General features: G+C 51.4%; 1 protein-coding gene and 1 long non-coding RNA gene across 11 annotated transcripts in view; both read left to right on the top strand.

The window, feature by feature from the left end:
* The window catches only part of MAP1S (microtubule associated protein 1S), a 40,060-nt gene that overhangs the window by 10,225 nt on the left and 6,895 nt on the right, over positions 1 to 22,940 (top strand). For 4 of the 10 annotated variants that reach the window (XM_021079065.2, XM_085009338.1, XM_085009337.1 and 1 more), the window contains exons 3-7: positions 876 to 1,145; positions 5,457 to 5,558; positions 7,229 to 7,311; positions 8,380 to 8,520; positions 9,217 to 11,575. In XM_021079065.2, coding sequence (XP_020934724.1) covers positions 1,091 to 1,145; positions 5,457 to 5,558; positions 7,229 to 7,311; positions 8,380 to 8,520; positions 9,217 to 11,575 — 2,740 coding nt within the window. In that variant the 5' untranslated portion in view covers positions 876 to 1,090. 10 annotated transcript variants of the gene reach the window in all.
* LOC146405440 (uncharacterized) lies at positions 14,621 to 22,638 on the top strand. Its single transcript, XR_014836624.1, has 2 exons — positions 14,621 to 18,300; positions 20,035 to 22,638. It is a non-coding gene; the product is annotated as an uncharacterized LOC146405440 (long non-coding RNA).

Raw genomic sequence — 22,940 nt, 5'->3', positions numbered from 1 at the left:
CCATAATGGAAAAGAATACATGTGTGTATTTTTAACTGAAAAGAATATGGAAAGTAGTATATATATGTATTTTTAACTGTACACCAGAAACTAACACAATATTGGAAATCAACTATACTTCAATAAAACAGAGTTATTTTTTAAAAGGCTGAAGCCTAAGTGTTGGTTAAGACATGCGTGGCATGCCTCCCTCACAGGCCACTTGAGAAAACAGCCTGGTGAATTCTTTTTTTTTTTTTTTTTTTTTGGTCTTTTTGCTATTTCTTTGGGCCGTTTCTGCAGCATATGGAGGTTCCCAGGCTAGGGGTCCAATCGGAGCTGTAGCTACCAGCCTACGCCAGAGCCACAGCAACGCGGGATCCGAGCCGCGTCTGCAACCTACACCACAGCTCACGGCAACGCCGGATCCTTAACCCACTGAGCAAGGGCAGGGACCGAACCCACAACCTCATGGTTCCTAGTCGGATTCATTAACCACTGTGCCACGACTGGAACTCCCAGCCTGGTGATTTCTTACCTCCTGACTCAACCATCCCATTCCTGAGCATGTACGAGGGAGAAAAGAGTATATTCCCCAAGAAACTTGCACAGAAAGGCTCAAAACGCCTTTGGGATCATCCATAATGATCCCAAACTGGAAACAACCCAGATATCCACTAACAGGTAAAATAGACAAATTGTGAAAAATTGGTACCTAGGGATTCTAATAAGCAAGAAAAAAAATCCAAGTGTTTGCAAGGATATGGAGATAGTGGAATCCCTGTACCCTGCCAGTGGGAAGGTAAAATGTTACTGCTGCTATGGCAAACAGTCTGGCAGTTCTTCAAAAGCTAAATATAGATTTACCATATATGACCCTGCAATTCCACTCCTAGGTACAGACCCAAGAGAATTGAAAGTGATGCTCGAGAAACACTTGTACCTGAATGTTTACAGCAGCACGATTCACACCAGCAAAGAGGTGGCAACAACCAAAACATCTACCAACAGATGAATGGACCAATAAAACATGAAGGAATAAAGTGGTCACACATGATACAACATGGATGCACCTTGAAAACATTTTGCTGAGTGAAGGAAGTCAGAGAGAATGGGCCATTGTTTGAAATGTCCAGAACAGACAAATCCACAAGGACAGAAAACAGGTTAGTGGTTGCTGGCGGTTGGAAATGGAAGTGACTGCTAATGGGCATGGGGATGGCTTAGGTTCTCTGGAGCTAGGTACTAGTGTCACACAAACTGTATCTAGATATTAGGGTGACACAAACTGTGAATATACTAAATATCACTGAATTATACACCTTAAAATGGTTAAAAATGTAATAATATGTTAAATTTATTTGACCACAATACTATTTATTTACTTAGTTACTTATTTACTTATTTTGCTGTTTAGGGCTGCAACCGCAGCATATGGAAGTTCCCAGGATAGAGGCTGAATCAGAGCTGCAGCTGCTGGCCTATGCCACAGACACCGCCACACCAGATCTGAGCTGCAACTGCGACCTATACCATAGGTCATGGCAACGCCAGAGCCTTAACCCACTGAGCAGGGCCAGGGATAGAACCTGCGTCCTCATGGATACTAGTCGGGCTTGTTACCACTGGGCCACAATGGGAATCTTACCACAATATAAAAAGAAAAGGATGGTACCCAAGAGTACTACGTAGCCGTGAAAAGGAACAAAATGTCTGTTCCTCACAAGGAGCAAGAGAAGCCAGAGCCAAGAGTGGACACCCCGTGTGATCTCATTTCTGTGAAGTTCAAAATCAGGTAAAACTCGCCAAAGTGATGGAGATCAGGGTCATGGTCACCTTGAGGGAAGGGAACATCAACTGGAGGGTCTCAGGAATGGACAGGGGCTGGGAATGACATAGATCCCGGCCCAAGCGTCATCACTTTCATCAACCTCCACTCCCACCGTTCGTGAACTTGACTATGCCTATGTTAACCACAACAAAAATGTTAAAAAGAGAAAAGAATTGCCAGGGGAAGGAGACAAGAACATCCAGCAGTTCTGAAGATCTAGCGTTCCATTTCCCCCCCCAAAAGCCATCACCTGACTCCTCTGGGGACTGATGACCTGGAAACAGGCATGGACCTGGGTGTGGACAAAGGCAGTGACCAGAGTCTACTGCCTGGAAATTCAGAAATGGTCCTCAGATGCTTCTTCATATCTTGGGATATGATCCCCACAATCCCCACACCAGGGTCCCCAGACTGGGGGACACTCTGGAACAGGAAAACCTCAGGACTCCAGGACACTCAGAACATTAGCTCCCAAAGCCCCTGGTAGAGACATACCTTGGCATCTCAGGGCCCTTTAAGACCAATTAGAATGAACACTAGGAGTTCCCATCGTGGCGCAGTGGTTGGCGAATCCGACTAGGAACCATGAGGTTGCGGGTTCGGTCCCTGCCCTTGCTCAGTGGTTAAGGATCCGGCGTTGCCGTGAGCTGTGTGTAGGTTGCAGACGCGGCTCGGATCCCACGTTGCTGTGGCTCTGGCGTAGGCTGGCAGCTACAGCTCTGATTGGACCCCTAGCCTGTGAACCTCCATATGCCGAGGGAGCGGCCCTAGAAATAGCAAAAAAAAAAAAAAAAAAAGTCAAAAAAAAAAAAAAAAGAATGAACACTAATGATCATAACTCATAGCCTTGGGCAAGAGGAAAAGCCTAGACTTTAGGCAGAAGGTCCTAGGTTCCAGTCCTGACTCAAATCAAATAAATACACATTAAGGAATAAATGAATGAATGAGTGAACGAATGAATGGTGATGAATGAGATTTTCACTCCCATTTCTCAACCCCTTATCATGCACTTCCCAGATGCCCAGCCTTGTCCTGCAAAAGGCCAGGACCCCAGAAAGACCTCAGCCTGGTTCAGCCTCCAACAATGTCCTACCCCAGCTGGGGAGACAGAATCTGACATAGACACACCCACTCCTATTATTGCTGAGAGCAGTAATAGAAGAAATCATAGGCAGCTAGGAAACAGGGAAGAGAGCCAAGGGGCAGGGACCAGGATAGAGGAAGGATGCCAGGGCCAAAAAGAAAGGAAGTGGAGCTTTCAAATGTCAGACGTTAGCACGTGGCCAGAGACTGTTACACACTGACCAGGGAGGAAGTTCCGTTGAACAGATAAGGAAGGGCAGTGGAAGGCTGATCCCAGTTCTTTTCATTTGTCTTGATTGGTTTTGTATACCTCTCAAGATGGGGCGGTCACTCCTGAGAGAGACAACCCAGCCCTTCGTGGGTATGGGCCACGTTCAAAAAGTCTGATGCAACACGATTCTGCAAGTAATGGCCGTCATGGGTAAAAAGGGCTGAATGCGATTGTTGGGGGGAGAGAGGGGTGCCCATGTGTGCCAGTCAGTCCCTTCAGAGGTTAGATCTAGAATCGCGCTCACCTGGAATTGAATCTCTCTCTTTCTTATGGGTGTGGTAACTTCATCTCTCCATGTCTGTTTTCTTTCCATTCCTCTGAAATAGCCGTAACAACAGCACTGACCTTAGGTTTATGCATGTATTCAGTGAGCTAATGGAGTGAAATGCCTGGTATTTGGTAGGTGCAGAATAAATAAGTGCGGTGCTCTGCTCCAGGCCCAGAGTGCTTCGGAATGTGTCCCAAATTCACAAGTACTTTCCTACCTCTAAAACTTTGCCTGGTGCTCTAACTTGTGCCTTACGTGACTGTCTGTTGCCCCGTCAACCACATCTATCACCTCAGAGATAGCCTTCTTTTTCTCTGCTTAAGCCCTGACATAGGGAACTGGGACCATCTGGGACGCGGTTCTGATTGGGCCCACCGTGATGTGATAAGTTTGCAGAGGGCAGATTCTGATTGGCATGTAGTGGGCACACAGTGAGGGTTTGTTGAATGAATGAATGAATGAATGAATGAATGAATCAGCTGTCATTTGGGCAGGGGTGCCCAATGACATCCGAGTCCGTAACCCCCATCTCCCTAGACCTCAAAGGGTGGGGGGGGGGGCAGACAACTGGCTAGGAGGGGTTTCCGGGCGGGGTCTTCAGCCCTTCCGGTCCTGCCCCCTTAAGGGGCGGGAACAGTGGGGCGGGCGCCGGGAGCGTCAGGGCGGCGCGAAGATGGCGGCGGCGGTGGCGAGGCCCGGGGCGTCGGAGGCACCCAGCTCGCTGCTGCTGGTGGTGGGCGGCGAGTGCGGGTCCCCGGGGCTGCTAGCCTATGTGCTGGAGGAGCTTGAACGAGGTCGGCCCCGCCTGGGGACGCGGGGTCCGGGAAAGGGGGCGCGATCGCCTATCTCGGCCCGAGGGCCGGAGGATGGAGCGGCCGGGGCGGGGACCCGGGGGCGGCTGGATCCAGGGGTCCCTGGGCTGCGATCCCTTACGGTTAGGCACATGGCGCAGGTAGAGGCCGTGGGTGCTCGTGGAGGAAGCAGCGTATGGGGTTGGGCTGGGCTGCCCCGCCCCGAGCGGGGTACAGACCGGGAAGGGAGGAGAACGACACAGGCTTGGGCTTTGGGACCTGCGCTATTGGGCAGCAGGGGCAGCGGCTCCGCTTCCTGCCCTCCCGGCCCGCCTCGAATCCCCGGGTCATAGCAGTATGGATATCCTGGAGGGAGGAGCTGGCCCAGAGCCCCCGGGGCCCACTTTCTGTTGCTACATGAGGATCTGCTAATTGGGGTGTTGGGGTGTGGGCGGGTGCGGCCTGCCTATGGGATTTGGCACCTGAGGAGGTGAGTCATAGGTGCACCTGCAAAGTTCACCTGCAACCGCTTGTCACGGTGGGACCGGCGGGCGTGGTGCACCCCACACCGTGGTTGGAGGGCATTCATTCATCTGCGTCTCTCAGATCAGGCCAGTAAAATGAGACGGTAGCACACGTCTCAGTTCACGTGCTTGGGGAATGTTACCTCACAGGGCATCAAGGCTAGAATGGGGACCAGCAGGTTCAGCCCTGCCCTCACAGAACTAACGGCCTAGTGGAGGGGTGGACTCAAAGTGAGGAGATGGGTCATGTTTTATGCTCAAATGATGTCGGGAGTGCTCAGAAGACTGCAAAGAGAGGATCTGAAGGGTGGGGAGGCTGGGAGAAGAGCCTCTGGGTTATGCGAACAGTAACAGTTCCATGCAGAGACTCAGAAGTGGAAGCTGTGCCTGGCAGGATGAAGGAACAGTGACGCGAGTGGGGAGGACGATGGAGGAGAGGAGATGACTGTTTAGGAGGCAGGAACTTTCTTGCCAATGTCCTGAGTCTTCTCTGTAAAATGCCTGTTATGCTTTGGCTTCCAAGATGGTAGATGCAGTGAGATCCTTTGGGTGATTGGGTGGTTCTGAAGCTCCAGGCTGCGAGGTGCAGGGGCAGGTTGAGGCGAGCGGGATGTGGCAGCCCTGCTTGTCAGATGCTAGTTAGCGAAATATTCTAGGGGCTGGGGAGCCCAACCGATTTCCCACCTCACTTCCCCATCCTCCTCACCAGGCATCCGGTCTTGGGACATTGACTCTGGCATCTGCAGCCTCAATGAGCAGCTCAAGGTCTTCGTGTCCCGGCACTCGGCCACCTTCTCCAACATTGTGAAAGGTGAGGCTGGGGACCTTGCATGCCCCACCTGCTCCCCTTCTGCTCATTCACTGGGGAGATGTTCTCTGAGTGCCAGTAGTGTGGCAGGCATGGGGATGGGTTATGGCTGTAAATAACCACAGAAATAATACAGCAGAGGTCTACTGAGTGCAGAGCAGGGCCAGGCTCTGAGCCAGAACTGACTCCCTTGGTCATCACCCCCTCACCCCATCCAAGGCAAGAACTTGTGTTTTTATCCCCATTGGACAGATGCAGCAGCCAGGTGTGGGGGCAGGGAAACCTATGAGGAGGGTCTTTTTGGATGAGAGGCAGTTGGGGCGGGTGTGTAGGGTGGAGGGAAGGGTCCGGGTGAAGGGACAGGACATTTGGAAAGTGAGGGGCTGCTGAGCAGGACTGGAAGGTGGAACATGGGCCTGGGCGGCGGGGACTGTGTCTGGTTTATGGCTGATTCCTGCACAGGACCAGGTACACAGTAGATACTTAATGGACGGGAAGCTGAGAAAACAAGATTGGGGAGGGGGTCGAGATTCCTGCACCTGCCCCATACTGCCTGTGGCTTTCTGGGGATTTTGGGGTGACCAGGGTGAACAGAGCAGCTGCTAGGCAGGGCCTTGTTGTTGCCTGCAGCTCCCCCTGCCTCAGCCAGCCTGTTGAGTCACCTCTGGGCTGCTGTAGGAGGGGAAGGAAGTGTCTGTCGCCTCATTGTCCCAGCAGTTCCTGGTGGCTTCCTGACCCTCACTTTATGGGGGGAAGGGGACTGGAAATCCTGTCTGCTCTGTGCGACCTTGGCGGCACTTCCTCTCTCTGTGCCTTAATTTCCACACCTGATGGGGCAATATCCGTATGTGATAAGAAGCCTGTGATAAACTGATAAAAGGTAACCAGCAGGAGTTGCCATTGTGGCTCGGTGGGTTATGAACCCGAGTAGTGTCCATGAGGATGTGGGTTTGGTCCCTGGCCTTGCTCAGTGGGTTAAAGAACTGGCATTGCTGTGGCTGTGGTGTAGGCCCATAGCTGCAGCCCTATTCGACCCCTAGCCTGGAAACTTCCATAGGCCACAGGTGCAGCCCTGAAAAGCCAAAAAAAAAAAAAAAAAAAAAGTTACCAGCAGTGGAGTATCCTTGCCTCTCCAAACCCAGAGCCCGGTGCTGCTTCATATTTGGAATATATCTGGGCTCTAGGGGACAGACAAAGTTTTGGATCCCAGAACCCCCTGCTCCAACCCCACCTGCCACTTCCTGATCCTCAGACACACAGAGCTCAATCATGCCTCAGGGCCCTTGCCAATGTTGTACTCTTTTCCTGGTGTCCCCTCCTTGGACTTCCCTGGGTTCAGTCTCCTTGTTTATAAAATGAAGGTGACCTCGGCATCCCCCAAGGGGCTGGCAGCTGCAGTTTGGGGCCTCAAGCAGCAGAGGCCTTGTCATCACTGGTGTTTGCACGAGGCCTGCCACAGGCGGGTTTCCTGTTCTTGCCTCATCCTGACCTGCAGCTCTCACATGCCTGTTAATCCCAGGATGACCCCCTGGCTGGGGTTCCTGGGAAACAGAGTCCTGGAGGGGCTTGTGGCTGCCTGGGGTCACATAGTGAGGCAGAGCTTGACCCCAGGACAGCCTAACCCCCACGTATGGGGCTCAGTGCCACACTCACAGGGCCTGATTCCCCCGTAGGCCAGCGGAGCCTGCACCACCGTGGAGATACCCTGGAGACGCTGGTCCTTCTGAATCCATCAGACAAATCCCTATGTGACGAGGTAGGAAACGGTAGGCTCCTGGGGGAATTGGGCTGCTGGGGTGGGCACCATTCCCTGTCCTCTGACTTCATATTGCCTGAAGTCCTGCTCCTGATACCCAGCAGCAGTGCCCCTCCCCCAGGAAGCCTCACGTGATGGCACCAGCCTCAGTTTATTCCCTTCTCAGAGCTGGTGATGGGAGCAGGTAGAATCAGAAAAGGTTGGAGTTTGGGAGGAACGGATGGGATAGGGAAGGTCTGGAGGTGGGAAGGCAAGACCTGGCTGATGTTTGCATCCTATGTGTTCCCTCTGGACCCCAGTAATTGTCTCAATTGATTTCTTAATACTTCTGACTTGTGGACATCTGCACTCTTCTCTCAGTTTTCCATGAGAAAGATGAACAAGATAGAGCCCCAGATCTAGAGATCCTTGTGCAGATTGATTCCTCTGATCAAAAGTGCTCCCTGGGAGTTCCCATCGTGGCTCAGAGGGTTAAGAACCCTACTAGTATCTGTGAGGATGTGGGTTGGATCCCTGGCCTTGCTCAGTGGATCAAGGATCTGGTGTTGCTCTAAGCTGTGGTGTAGATTGCAGATGCGGCTCAGATCCAATGTTGCCGTGGCTGTGGTATAGGCTGACTGATAGTGGTGGCTCCGCTTCGACCCCTAGCCTGGGAATTTCCACATGCCGCAGCTGCAGCCCTAAAAGGCCCCCCAAAAAAACAAAAAACAAAAAAACGCTCCCTGAAGGAGCTTTGGAGGAGACAGACTCAGACACAGTACCTTCTTCCCTGTGGCATTGGGGCTGGGCCAGTGGGAGGGGTGGGCTTGGGGCATCAGGGCTTCCAGGAGGAGGGGGCATTGGAGCTGGGCTTTCTAGATTGAGCAGGAGTTGGTGGGGGCGGGTACACAAAGACCAGCAGGATGCCCATAGGCTACAATCTCAGCTTCTAGTTTAGCACTGGCTAGGATGTTGGGGCGACAGGAGTGAGTGGTTATATATAGATTTGGGGCTGGGGACGACCCTGAAGTGGGGTGTTGGCTATCTCAATGCACAGAATATGGCCTTGAACACTTCCTCCTCCCTTAGCTCCGGAATCTTCTTTTGGACCCTGCTTCTCACAAGCTGCTGGTGCTGGCTGGGCCATGCCTGGAGGAGACAGGGGAACTGCTGCTACAGACGGGGGGCTTCTCACCTCGCCACTTCCTCCAGGTCCTGGGGGACAAAGAGGTAAGCCATCCCTTCCCCATCCTGCCTCTGATTTCTGGTTTCTCCCCACTGGGCTGAGTGGTCCCAGTCACCTGCTGTCCCCACTGAGCAACATCCCTTCCTCCCCTGTGGAATGACAGTGACAACATATGTTGTCAGAGCCCAGTCCCATTACTCACTACAGTGTGTGGTCCGAGGCTGGGCCCGTAGATCAGCAGATGTTCCAGAGGCCTCAAGGGGTACCCCAGATTCTAGGTCCCATCTGGGGCAGAACTAGATGGGGTCCCTTCTGGACCCTTTAGTCTAGGTGGGGCAAATGAGCAAAAAACCTCTGGCCAACCATGTTTTCATGTTGTAGTGAGTAATATAGTGATGGTGAAATAAGAACCAGTACACAGAGGTGAGGGTGCAAGGTGGCGTATGGAAGGCCTTCCTGGAGGAAGCTTTGCTCTCGGAGGTGAGAACAGCTAGTGCAAAGGCCCTGGGGCAGGGAGAGTGAGAGAGGATGGGGGAGGGCAGGTGGGGAACAGGTGGCAAGCAGGACCATGGCCTCTCCTGGGCTGTGGCGAGCACTGGGTTCTGTCCTGAGGGCAACAAGGGTGGGCAAAAGCTGCTCCCAGCTCCACAAGGCAGATCAGGGCTGTCTTTGCTTAGTCTCCCTAAGGGGCTGGCTGTTGCCTGGCTCCAGGTGCCCCCTTCACCATCCCCCCTTTACAGATCCGGGATCTCCTGGCCTCCACACCCCCACCTGTGGACCCGCCCAAGCTCACCATCACCTGTCCGACCTTCGGTGACTGGGCCCAGCTGGCACCTGAAGTGTCTGGCCTCCAGGGCGTGCTCCAGCTGCAGTTAAACCCTCCCGTGCACCTGCCGGCTTCCGAAGGCCTGCGTGAGTTCCTGGAGTATGTGGCTGAGTCGCTGGAGCTGCCGTCCCCCTTTGAGCTGCTCGAGCCTCCGGCCTCCGTGGGCTTCCTCCGGCTCGCCCGGCCCTGCTGCTACATCTTCCCTGGTGGCCTCGGGGATGCTGCCTTCTTCGCTGTCAACGGCTTCACCGTGCTGGTCAACGGGGGCTCTAACCCCAAGTCAAGCTTCTGGAAGCTGGTGCGGCACCTCGACCGGGTGGATGCCGTGCTGGTGACCCACGCGGGCGCCGACAGCCTCCCTGGCCTCAACAGTCTGCTGCGGCGCAAGCTGGCAGAGCGCGATGAGGCAGCTGCTGGCGGGGGCTCCGGGGACGACCGGCTGCGCAGGCTGATCTCCCCCAACCTGGGGGTTGTGTTTCTCAATGCCCGGGCGGCCGCCTCGCGGCTGGTGCGTGGCGAGGACGAGGCAGAGCTGGCCCTGAGTCTCCTGGCCCAGCTGGGGATCACACCCCTGCCCCTGCACCGCGGGCCGCTGCCGGCCGAGCCCACAGTGCTCTTCCAGAAGATGGGTGTGGGCCGGCTGGACATGTACGTGTTGCACCCACCCTCGGCTGCTGCTGACCACACACTGGCCTCCGTGTGCGCCCTGCTGGTGTGGCACCCAGCAGGCCCCGCTGAGAAGGTGGTACGAGTGCTGTTCCCTGGCTGCACGCCTCCTGCTCGCCTCCTGGATGGCCTGGTCCGCCTGCAGCACTTGGGGTTCTTGCGGGAGCCTGTGGTGACCCCCCAGGACCTGGCAGGGCCTCGGCGAGCTGAGAGCAAGGAAAGCGTCGGCTCCCGGGACAGCTTGAGGCGAGAGGGCCGGGCCACGGTGCCCTCCAGGCCTGCCCAGGAGCGCCCCGGGGTGACCCGAAAGGAGCCCCCGCGGGCCGAGGCCCCTCGCAGGGCTGAAAAAGAAGCCAGGCCCCCCCGGGAGGTGAAGAAGGACCCCAAGCTGAGTGCCCCTCGGGCAAGGGAGCCAAGGGAGGTACGCCGGACGGCCTCCGCTGTGGTCAGCAGCAAGAAGGCGGGTGCCCAAGCTGCTCCCAAGCCCCGCAGAGCACCCAACACACCACGCCCTGGTGTCCCACCGGCAGAGAATGGGCCCCGCAGCCCTCCCAGCTTCCGATGTGGAGAGGCCAGCCCCCCCACAGAAGCCTGTGGCTCCCCAGCCCCTCAGCTCGTGGCCACCCCCAGCCAGGAGAGCAGCCTGGAGCTGGGGCTGAGCCCGGTTGGGGAGGATGGCGGCAGCTTGGAGGAGAAGACACTGGAGCTGCTGCTGGCCACCAACACCCCCCAGCCGTGCTCGCCCTCTCCTGCCGGAGCCCACCAGGGCCAAACTGAGAGCTGTGGGCCACTGTCACTGAGCCCACTGCGTGGTGGAGAGGCAGGGCCAGATGCCTCCCCCACAGTGACCACGCCCTCATTACCCGCTGAGGTGGGCTCCCCACACTCCACAGAGGTGGACGAGTCCCTTTCCGTCTCCTTTGAGCAGGTGCTCCCTCCACCGCCTGCCACCTCGAGCGAAGCCGGGCTGAGCCTCCCACTCTGTGGCCCTCGGGTGCGGCGCTCAGCCTCCCCGCATGATGTGGACCTGTGCCTGGTGTCACCATGTGAGTTTGAGCACCGCAAGGCCGTGCCCATGGCACCGGCACCCGTATCTCCTGGCAGCTCCAATGACAGCAGCGCCCGGTCCCAAGAACGGGCAGGCGCTCCAGGGGCCGAGGAGACGCCACCCACATCCGTCAGTGAGTCCCTGCCCACCCTCTCTGACTCGGACCCCCTGCCTGCTGGCCCCGGAACCGCGGACTCAGATGAGGACACAGAGGGCTTTGGAGTCCCTCGCCGTGACCCACTACCTGATCCCCTCAAGATCCCCCCACCACTACCCACCCCACCCAGTATCTGCATGGTGGACCCTGAGATGCTGCCCCCGGAGCAGGCTCGGCTGAGAGAGGGCCTCAGCCGTACCCGGAAGCCCCTCACTCGCCCCAGCCCCGGCACTGCCGCCCCCAAAGCCACTGCAGGGACTGCTGCCAAAACCAAGGGGCTGGCCAGTGGGGACCGGGCCAGTCGGCCACTCAGCGCCCGGAGCGAGCCCAGTGACAAAGGAAGTCGGGCACCCCTGTCAAGGAAGCCCTCGGTCCCCAAGATGACCACTCGAGGTTCATCTGGTAAGTGCCTGGGGGCTGGAGTCCTGCACTGGGCTCCCTGCCCAAGTCCTCCTGTTCCCTACTTGCTGTGTGGTCTTAGCTACTCTTCCTCCCCACCCCCCACCCCCAGTGGGCCTCAGTTTCTCCTATCAAATGGAAACTAGCCTGACTGTTTAAGCTCTTACAATTCCAAGGTGCTCAAGCAGTACTCTCAATGGAAAAGTAATGGGGGCACATCCATCATGGTGACTCTTTCCGTAGCCATGTTAAGCTACGGAAACAGGTGAAGTTTATTTTATTTTTTGCTTTTTAGGGCTGCACCTGCAGCACACGGAGGTTCCCAGGCTAGGGGTCCAGTTGGAGCTATAGCTGCTGGTCTATGCCACAGCCACAGCCGCGCCATATCTGAGCTGCACCTGCAACCTACACCACAGCTCACAGCAAGGCTGGATCTTTAACCCACTGAGCGAGGCCAGGGATCGAACCCACAACCTCATGGTTCCTAGTCGGGTTCATTTCCGCTGCGCCACACTGGGAACTCCCAGGTGAAGTTATATTGTAATAGTATATTTTATTAAACCCATGTGTGTCGAGGTTCCCAAGACCACCCCCAGATTTTATGATTGGCTGGGAGGACTCAGTGTGTGGTCATGCTCATGGCTAAATTTAGTAACAGCAGAGGATATGGAGCAGGATCAACATAGGGAAAGGCATGGAGGGAAGCCCCAGGGAAACCAGGCACAAGCTTCTGGAGCCTTCTCCCCGTGGAATCACGTACCACGTGGTGCATTCCCTGAGATCTGCACTGTGTCTGCGACAACATGTGGAAAGGGCCATCTACCAGGGAAGCTCCTTAGAGACTCAGGGCCCAGGGTTTCTATTGGGCCTGGTCGTGTAAGCACCCTCTGCCTCACACTCACACTAGAAAGTGTTCCTGGATCCAATTTTTAGACACTAGCCAGGTAGGCCACAGTTCCCCTCAATTCTGACACTGTATGCCTGGAGACAGAACCACATTCTACAGGTAAAGGGCTCAGTCCCACGAGCGCCCTCCTCTTTAGGTGCCAATCACTAGGCCAGGTTGTTACCTGTGCTTCTGTCCAACTGACTAAATCAGAGGTTCCCATGACCCCCTCACTGGGTTTGATTAATTTGTTGGAGTAGCTGAAAGAACTCAGAAAAACCCATTTGCTCCCTAGATTACCAATTTATTATTAAAGGATATTAAAGGATAGGAACAGTGAAGAGATATATAAGGCAAGGTTCTGAACAAGGGATCTTATGTCCACATGGAGCTTGGGGCCCTGCACGGTGGCACGAAGCGTTCTGTTTCTCTGATGTGGAAGCTCTCTGCAAAAGGGCCAAAGCCTGTCCTTTGGGGGCTTTTATGGAGGCTTTGTTACATAGTCATGGTAGACTAAATGTTTGGTCTGTGGTGATTGATTCAACCTCAAGCCCCTCTCTCCTCCCCAGAAATAGAGGGAAGGCCTGAAAGTTCCAACCGTCTATTCGCACAGTTGGTTCTGGCAACCAGGCCCCAGCCTGGAGTGGGATCCAAAGTCACCTTCATTAACATAAACCCGATTATGATGGAAAGGACTTGTTTTGAATAATGAGACACTTGTGTCACCTTTTTGGCCCTGAAATGTTTTTGGTAATTGAGGACGAGAAACCAAATATAACAAAAGATGTTCCCATTGCTCTTATTGATCAGGAAATTCCAAGGGTTTGGGGAGCTATGAGCCAGGAATTGTGGAAGAAGACCAAATACATCTAAGGATGACCAAATATATCTCCTTCTTGTAAATCACAAGATCACAGTCTGCTCCCCGGTGAAACAGACCCCTTACAGCCAAACAATCATACCTATTACAGCAGTTACACTTGCAGCAACATCTGTAGAACAGAGAGAACAATTGTACCAACACAAATAGGCCTGACATTTGGAGAAGCTGGTGTCGGGTAGAGGTCGATTTAAAGAAAAATGTCATCTGCTACTTGTTCCATATGGTAAACTTGTGTGCAACTATTTAGCACAGAAATCAGTAGGTGATTAGCCAGATTCAGCTCCTCCTCAGGCCAGGCATTTCCCACAGGCATTACATCCTGAGGAGGCTTTAGCTCAGTCTCCCAGTGCATTTGATTGGCAGTATCAGTAGTATTATAGGACCCATGCACATCAGGTTGAATCTTAGCAAGGCCAAGTTTGTACTGTATTATACCATGGTCATGGTACAGTTCTGTTTCATTACAGAACAAATCAGTAAGAATGACAGAGGTGTTCACTTTGCCTTCCCAATAGAATCTGCCTTTGCCCACATCCCAGATGTTATTAAGGACAGAGGTCGTGACAGTTGGCCTCCGTTCAATTAACTCCGGGTTCCAAGGTGACCAGGGACAAAGGTGGTCACCCTGCCTCAGCTCACAGGCTTCTACCAGAGTCTGGTTATAGAAGAGTCTGTGTTATAAAGCAGGGCCCACCTCCCTCCTGTGGGAAGAACACAAGTGGTACGTAGAATATTCCTCCCCCTACTAACTGTGCTGCAGGATGTGTTCTATTTCTAGCTTTCCTGGGGTGAGGGGTGGTCAGAGTGTCTGTAAATCACAGATGCCCCCAGAGAACTTGTATAAGCCTGGGGTGGGGGGGGCCCTAACACTCTTGTAGGTGTGTGTGCCTGCCCCTGAGCCTGGCAGCTAGGATTGAGGGCTGCTGCCCCGAGGCTACTTCTGCCTCTGTTTGTTTTAAAATAGCCCAGAAGCCTTGCTGAGTTAGGGCGCAGGCAGGCCCCTTCCCAACGCTGGGATCTAGCTTCTCCAGCATTATGGACTGAGTCTGCCTGACCCACTTTGCTGAAACCTCATTCTCTTCCCCGGCGGCCTCCCTTCCTTTGCCTTCCACCTGGAAGAGAAGTGCCTCTAATCTGCCTATTCTAGTGAATCTTTTTCCTCTGAATGCTGATTCTCATTAAAAATAAATTCCACTTGGGAGTTCCCGTTGTGGCTCAGCGGAAACGAGTCTGACAGGTATCCATGAGGACCCAGGGTCGTTTCCTGGCCTCGCTCAGTGGGTTAAGGGTCCTGCGTTGCCGTGAGCTGTGGCATAGGCCGGCAGATGCGGCCCTGATTTGACCCCTAGTCTGGGAAACTTCATATGGCACGGGCGCAGCCCTAAAAAGACAAAAAAGAAAAAAAGAAAGGAAGAAAAGAATAGAAAAGCAAATTCCATTTGTCCTGGGATACCTACCAGCACCTATGTACCCTAAGGTTCTTTCTGGCTTGTGGGCCAGGCTTGTTGAATCCACCAGGGACCTTGTTGCCATTGTGTACTAATGGCCCGGGTGCATTTGGGATGCATGCTTTGCACCCCAAAATGTGGGATTCCCAGACTAGCATTGAATGAATGGTAAGCACACCTAGATGTAATTTAATTTAGACTGCATGTTCCCCGAAGCTTCCTGTGAGCTGCCTTGTGTCTGTTGGAGCTGTTGCCCATGGAAACTGAGCCACTGTGTGATGCCCCCAGATTTAATCCCTTCAGGGACCTGCTGTTTTTCCCTATTTTGATTAAAAGTTTTCCACCCACAAAAACAGGGTGACATGTGTCCATGTATACCATACTGTGGCCTGTTGGGCATGCTGCCGTTATACTTTGTCCATCATAACCAGGGACCCTTCTAAGCATTTGATCATCAAGATTTATAATTACACAGTGATTATGTAGCTCTCTCTGCTCGGAGCCATACACTGCACCCAGCGTGAAGTCCCAGTAGGAAGCAGTTCTAGGAAATTCCTTCCCAAGTGACGGTCTTTTGTAGTAGGCAGTAGCCTGAAAAATAGCAGTCAGAAGATACACATCCTTAGAATTCCATTTCATCACTAACAGTTGGTCTTGTTCATCAATATATCTTAGGACCAGAATGTCTCTCAGAGTGAGGCCCTTCAGGTTTACAGGCTGCTGTTCAACCCTGTTGGGTCCCCAAAGCAGGGCTGGTTTTCTTGGCACATTAGTCTCACTCAGCCTGGCGTCTGGTGTGCTTCTGCTAAGAGGTCATATTATTCTCTTGCTCTGAGCCTCCAGGTATTAATAAAATGTTGGCTTTCCCTCATTACATAACCCGCTTATTCATCCCTTTACCCTCGGCTGTTCTTTCTGCTTCTCTCCATTTGTCATTTCTCCTTACCCACACTTTTCTACCCTTGGAAGAGACATTGGGTTCAGCCACTGTGCTGGTCCAGGTTCCTGGCAGGAAACTAGGCTCACAGGTGCCTCCTCCTCTGTGAGCCACTTATACAGAGTAGGATTACATGGGTATAGAACTAGCGGGCCCTCTAGGCAGTCCAGCAGCATTTGCTGTCGGCCCCAACTTTGCCAGAGGGGATGAAGGCACAAACCGCCCCATCAGGCCATTGGGAATTCTCCTGTAAAGGTTAAAAGGTACAGTTACAGTTCCTTGTTTAGGAATCATCCCTGCTTCAGGGACCACTGCATCAAGGCGGAAAAAGGTGATGGGATGTGGGGAAGAATTCTGTAGTCACATCAGCATCCTTCCCAACTTCCCCACATCCTCCAGAACAATGGAGGAATCCATCCAGTGGGGGCCCTTGCCGAGTCCCCCACATGTTAAGTGTGAGCACACACTCGTGAAGGCATGTAAGGCAAGCCTCTTAGGCCTTCATCCCCCCGTTTTAGACAGCAGACATTTCAGCTGCCCATTCCAGTTTCCTGTTAAGCCATTACCCTGAGGATGATAAGGAACACAGTGTTGCATGCGTCCACGTTACCTCTAGGACCACCGTTGGAAATGTGGGCTGTAAAGCGCATTCCTTGGTCTGTAGAATGCAACTCAGTGGCTGAAATTGTTACAGTATTTTCTGTTCCAATCCTTTAATAATATTTTGAGCATTTGCATCTGCCATCAGGTATGCAACCCAGTCTATTCCTGTGAGGACTCATCTGTAGCCCCCCATTCCCATCTCAGGCTACTGGCTTTGGGCCAAGGTAATCTACTTGCCAGCTCTGTGCTCGGCCTCCCCCCTCCCAGGGAATTCCCCCCATAGCCATCTGCAGTTTCTCTCTCTTGCTGACAGAACAGTTCTTATTGGCATTTTGTGCCTTGCAGGGTGCCAGAAGAATGTATCTAAGTTTGGCCCCCTCTCTACATGGCTGCAGACCACATTTGCAACACATGCAGCCCCCCCATGCCTGCTCATTTATGGATATCAGTGGCCACCTCAAGGAGCACATCAAAACATCCACTTGATGGTTCAGTGACCTTCCAAACTTGGTTCTTCTGATGGTCTGATGGACAACCACATGTCCTCCTCTGATGCTCCGCTTAAATTCCTGGAGGGGTTTCCATAGGGCCATGCCCCATGCAGGCATCCCTTTTAATAGTCCAGGCTTCCATTGCCCATCCAGCTGACGATACAGCCAGGTCATGGGCTGCAACCCAGGAATCAGTTATAACCCAAACACAGGGCCTTTTACAACATTGCCCTGTTCTTCCACCACTGCTAGGAAAACGGCGAGCAATTTAACCCACTGAGTTGGTTTGTTCTTGCTGCCTTCAGACAGGCTGGCCATCCACGGGTCTTAATGTGACCCCTTCCCAAACAGGATACCATCCTTTCCTCTTGAAACTACCATCCATAAAGCATGCAGCTCTGTGTGGTTCCGCTGAGAGCTGTCCATAGGGCATGTCCATGTGCTAGTCAGTTCCGGCAGCTCCAAGCTCGATCCTAGAGGAAAAGAGGCTACCTGCTCAAAACACAGCAGCCCCACCCCCACCCCCCGCCGCCACCTCCATTACCTTGGCACCATGCTCCCAAATGAACCATTTCCATTTTATCATGAAACTCTTCTGGGCACTGCCTTCCTTATTAGAGTGTTTCTCCAACATCACCCAAGACATGGGTATTTTCTGTCCATCAGTCAGCGAGGTGATCTCAATGCCCAATCGCATTTATAATTGTCTCTCAAATGCCACATCCTTGCGGCAGCATCTTGGAATTCTCTGGTCCAGAATCCCAATGGTCACTGCTGGGAGGTGCCCATAGGCTTTTATCAGACGCTCCAGTCTGCAGTGTATGGGTAGCAGACACTCCCCACATCATGTCTGAATGTGGGGTCTTCAGGGCCCAAAGGCCACATTGAGAGGGCTTGCTGCCTTTCGTAATTCAGACCTGCTCTTATTCAAGTCCCCACTCAGAGCTTCCTTTCGAGTAGCCTTGCAGGTGGGAGCTAGCAGTATTCCCAGCCGAAAATCCAATTCAACCAACCAAACGCTGAGCTTCTCGTTTGGATGTGGGGTGGGGGCGGCAACAGCAGTGTATTTTTAGCCTCTTGTAGAATAGACCGCCCAGGTTCTTCCCAAGAATTTTACTGTTTGGGCAGGCCCAAGGACCTCTGCTGGATTTATTAACCCACCTCAGCTGGTCATGTGAGTCACTGTTGCTTTAAAATCAGACCTAGCCTGTTCTTTGGTTTCCGCTATCACCACAATGCAGTCAGTATAGTGTATTTTTACACTGGGGACCTGCATCAAGTACTTGTCGCTCTGACCAAATTATGACAAGTAAGCCAGTGAGTTCAGATACCGTCGTAGCAGCACAGGAAAGATAAATTGCGATCCTGCCCATGTAAAGGTCAGCTGCTGCTGGCTCTTTACTGACATCAAGACAGAGAAGAAGGGGAGTTCCCGTTGTGGTGCAGCGGAAACATCTGACTAGGAACCACGACGTTGCAGGTTTGATCCCTGGCCTCATTCAGTGGGTTAAGGATCTGGTGTTGTCATGAGCTCTGGTGTAGGTCACAGACGTGGCTCAGACCTGATGTGGCTGTGGCTGTGGTGTAGGTCTGCAGCTGTAGCTCCGATTGGACCCCTAACCTGGGAACCCCCATATGCCACAGATGCAGCCCTAAAAGGCAAAAAACAAAAATCAGAAGGCATTTGCAAGGTCTCCGCTGAGTAGCAGCCTTCTTGCATTTTCTTTGTGGTTGAAACCATGTCCAGAACTGCTGAGCCAATGGGCAATACAACCTTGCTTAAACCTTGACAGCCTACAGTTAGTGTCCATGAACCATCCACCTTTTTCGCAGGCCCGCACCATGGTACAGCAAAATTGTGGGTACCAGCACTCCAATTTCTGGCATATTATTAAATTGGTTATCTCTTTTTGCTCACCAGGTGTTCCAGATGTTCTAGATTGCTCTAAGTTAGCTGCCTATGTGTGCACAGGCAGTTCTGGCGGCTCCCATATAGTGTCCCCAATTAAAACTGGCCCGAAGGTGGGCTTCCTTGCCTCTGTTACACAGTGTTGGGTAGAGGAAGCAATCCCCAGTCAGACATCATCTCCACCCTGGCAATATATTCACGTGAAGGAGATGTGACCACAGAATCTGTTCATCCAGCCCAATTTTCACCCAGACTTTCACCTTAATCATATCCACATTTGCATCTCCAGTTCTTCCCAATCTAACCTTAGGCCCCCACTAAGATTTCACCAACAGGTGTTTGAGTCGCTATGCTTTGGGCTCCTGTATCAGGGAGTCCCAAGAAAGTTTCCTCTTCTCTCCTGGCCGTTTTATCCACTCAAGTGCATGTGGCTTGGGCCGGAATGCTGGTCCTACTTTTGTCTGTACCTTAATCTTCTTAATCATCACCCCAGAGGATTCCTGGTCTGGTTTCTCATCATAATATTTGCCTTCTGGCTTAAAAAAATTTTTTTTTATTGAACTATTGTTGATCTTTTTGGGTGTACAGCAAAGCGATTCAGTTATACATATATGTGTGTATTATATATATTATATATATATATGTAGTCTTTTTTAGATTATTTTCCCTTATAGGTTATAACAAGATATCAAGCATAGTTCCCTGTACCACAGTAGGTCTTTGTTGGTTATCTATTTTACATATAATAGTATATTTTAATCCCAGACTCCCTCATTTATCCCTTGCAGCTTTTGAAACTCCTGCAAACTAAGGTAAATAGTGACTTATTTGGGGCCCTTTAATCTTGAGGGTCACACATGTCCACCCAATCTCTGGTAGCACTGCATCAACATCCATTTCAACTCCATCAGTGTCTGCATTATTCATTCCATGTTTCAGCAGCCATCTGGGGGTTCCCTGGTGGTCTAGCGATTAAGAATCCAACGTAGTCACTACTGTGGTGAGGGTTTGATCCCTGGCCTAGGAACTTCTGCATGCTGCAGGTGTGGCAAAAAACAAACAAAAAAAAACAGCCATCTGAAGACTTCCACTCTGATAGGTCAAGTCCTTTGACTCTTCCCTGTGTCTCTCTCCATTTTCTTAATTACATTAATATTCTTTTGTGTGTGTGTGTTTGTGTCTTTTTAGGGCTGCACCCACGGCATATGAAGATTCCCAGGCCAGGGGTCGAATTGGAGCTGCAACTACCGGTCTACACCATAGCTCACAGCAGTGTGGGATCCTTAATCCACTGAGCGAGGCCAGGGATCGAACCCATGTCCTCATGGATGCTAGTTGAGTTTGTTAACCACTGAGCCATGACGGGAACTCCTACATTAATATTATTGATGTCAGTAGGACTCACAGAGGAAGTTCTAATAGCAGATCTGATAAAGCTTCTTGAACTGTTGTTCACTTTTGTAGCAGTAAAGTGACACGGGGGGCCCACGCAATAGGGGTCCCCTTAATCACAGCATTTACAGTAACCTGGGTAACAGGCATTCAGTGGGTGAATGTTGCAGTTACTGTAAAGCCAGTCCCACTTGGCTTGTATAGGAAGCACTCAGCTGCTTCATCTGGGGTGTCCCACTCAGCATTTATTGGGGGGGGTTGGGTCATCCCCCTACTCAGGGTAGACACCCTTTTCAGTGGCTCCTATCTAGTCTACTAGGCTGGCTCTTCCTTTAGGAACAACCCCCTGCATGTCTAGAACAGGCTCTGGTTGCTCAGTAGTGAGCTGTGGGTCCTGCATCAACCCAAATGTGTTCTGCTCTGCAGCATTCAAAACCAAAGGCACGGTCCCCAGTCAGTTTTGGTAAAGGTTCTGTAGGAGACAGATGATCCTGATGCACAAAATCAAAGTCAGTTTTTTCACACTGTATCCCCTGGTTTTAGATGTTTCTTGGTTTTGCCTTCCCCCTTCCCCTATATTCACTACTTTCTTGGTGATCAGAGGTCTTAGAAGTACTTCCTATTGCCTCTGCATAATTTTTCCTTCTCTGGGCTGCATTGAGGCTAATGACCAAAGCCCAGATTGACCCAAATCTGAGCTTGGTTCAGCAGCAGAGTCCAAATGAGCACTCTTTTGACTTTCATTTTGACTCTGACAGATAACAATAACCCCAGGAAACTGTATAGTTAGCATGCTGCCTGTTATTTTGCATTTCCTTATAGATCCAGTGAGCCAACTTCCTAAGTGTTCTACATTTCATTGGTAACTTTTACCTTCAGTAATCAATCACAGTTCAGCTGCAGTTTCGTACCCTGGGTGACTAATCAGAAATTCCACATTCCCTGCCCTATTATCCTTCCTCTTCAAAAACCACATATTTTTGTGAGCCAGGGCCATTCTAGCAAATCCCACTTATGACACCAATCAAAAAGTTTTCTTGGTCCTAATTCCAGTGTGTGTGTGTGTGTGTGTGTGTGTGTGTGTGTGTGTGTGTGTGTGTGTGTGTGTAAGCTTCCCTACACCAACAAGCACCTTATGCACACCAGCAGGGTGTCCATGATCAACTCAACTCTGACACTCTACCCAGAGATAGAATCATATCCCACAGGTAAAGGGCTCAGTCCCACAAGACCACCCTCTGCTTCAGATGCCACTCACAAGCCCTGGTTTCTACCTGTGCTTCTGACCAACTGGCTATAAACTGGACGTTCTAACAACCCTCTGCCACTCAGAGTCCCTATTGCAAGTCTAGTTTGTTACCTGTGCTTCTGTCCAACTGGCTGTAAACCCGTGACCCCCTCATTGGGTTTGGATAATTTGAAAGCGCACCTCACAGAACTCAGGAAGACCCATTTACTCACTAGATTACCAATTTATTATAAAAGGATATTAAAGGATAGGAATCAATAACCAGATGAAGAGATACATAGGGCAAGTTTCTGAACAAGGGATTTAATGTCCTCATGGAACTTGGGGCGCCAGTGCAGTGGCATAAAGTGTTCTGTTTCCGTGATGTGGAAGCTCTCTGCAAGAGGGCCAAAGCCTGTCCTTTGGGGCATTCGTAGAGGCTTCATTACATAGTCATGGTTGACCAAATCATTGGTCGGTGACAATTGATTCAACCTCAAGCCCCTCCCCTCCCCAGAAACTAGTACTGAAAGTTCAAAACCTCTAATCACACAACTGGTTCTCCTGGCAACCAGCCCCCACCGTGAAGGGAATCCAGAGTTACTTTCATTTACATAAAACCAGTTGTGGTAGAAAGGGCTCATTATGAATAATAAGACACCCATTTCACATTTATGGCTCTAAAGTGGGTTCAGGACCTGAGGACAGGAAACCAAGTATAACAGAAGATGCTCCCATTGCTCTTATTGGTGAGAAAACTCCAAGGGTTTTGGGAGCTGAGGCAGGAACGTGGCTGACCAAATATACATATATTTCTTATAAATCACAATATGGCATATTCCAAAATTCTAGACTCCCCAGAAAGGGCCAAACAGGTATATAGCTTAAACTACATTGCTGTACAAATAGTATAGGCTCATGAGCCACTCGTAAAATTTGGGAAATGATGGGAACCCTTCTGAAATCCAAGTTCCCAGATGGCCCCAAGGCCCAATCTGACTGTTTTCTGTGGGTAACAGTCTCAGGCTTGCTACCTTTTTTTCTTTCTTCAATTTTCAAGAATTGTGATGAGGGAGTTCCCACTGTGGCGCAATGGGATTGGCTGTGTCTTGGGAGCACTGGGATACAGGTTTGATCCCCAGCCTGGCACAGTGCGTTAGAGATCCAGCATTTCAGCTGAGGTCACAACTGTGGCTCTGATCTGATCCCTGGCCCAGGAACTCCATGTACTGCAGGGTGGCCAAAAAAGAAAAAAAAAAAAATTGTGATGAAATAAATGTAACATAAAATTTACTAGCTTTGGCCATTTTTAAGTCCACAGTTCAGTAGTATTAAGTACATGTACAGCTCTCTTTACCCTTTATCTCCAGAACTACTTTCATCTTGTGAAACTGAAACCATGCCGCCATTAAACACTAACTCCCCATTCCTCCGTGCCCCCAGCCCATGGCAACTACCATTCTACTTTCTATCTCTGAATTTACCCCTCTAGGAAACTTATATAGGGGTCCTTTTTTTAAAATTTATTGTTATTATTTTATTTATTAATAATATTATTAATGTCTATATCGATATAATTGCTGTTATTATA

The sequence above is a fragment of the Sus scrofa genome, chromosome 2, assembly GCF_054392235.1.
Source record: "Sus scrofa isolate SSC_HxYL_T2T_F1_AM1 chromosome 2, Sscrofa_HxYL_maternal_Yorkshire_Landrace_v2.0, whole genome shotgun sequence".
In the NCBI taxonomy this organism is placed as follows: Eukaryota; Metazoa; Chordata; class Mammalia; order Artiodactyla; family Suidae; genus Sus; species Sus scrofa.
The sequence above is the reverse complement of the archived record's forward strand: the minus strand, read 5'-3'. Positions and strand labels throughout refer to the sequence as shown.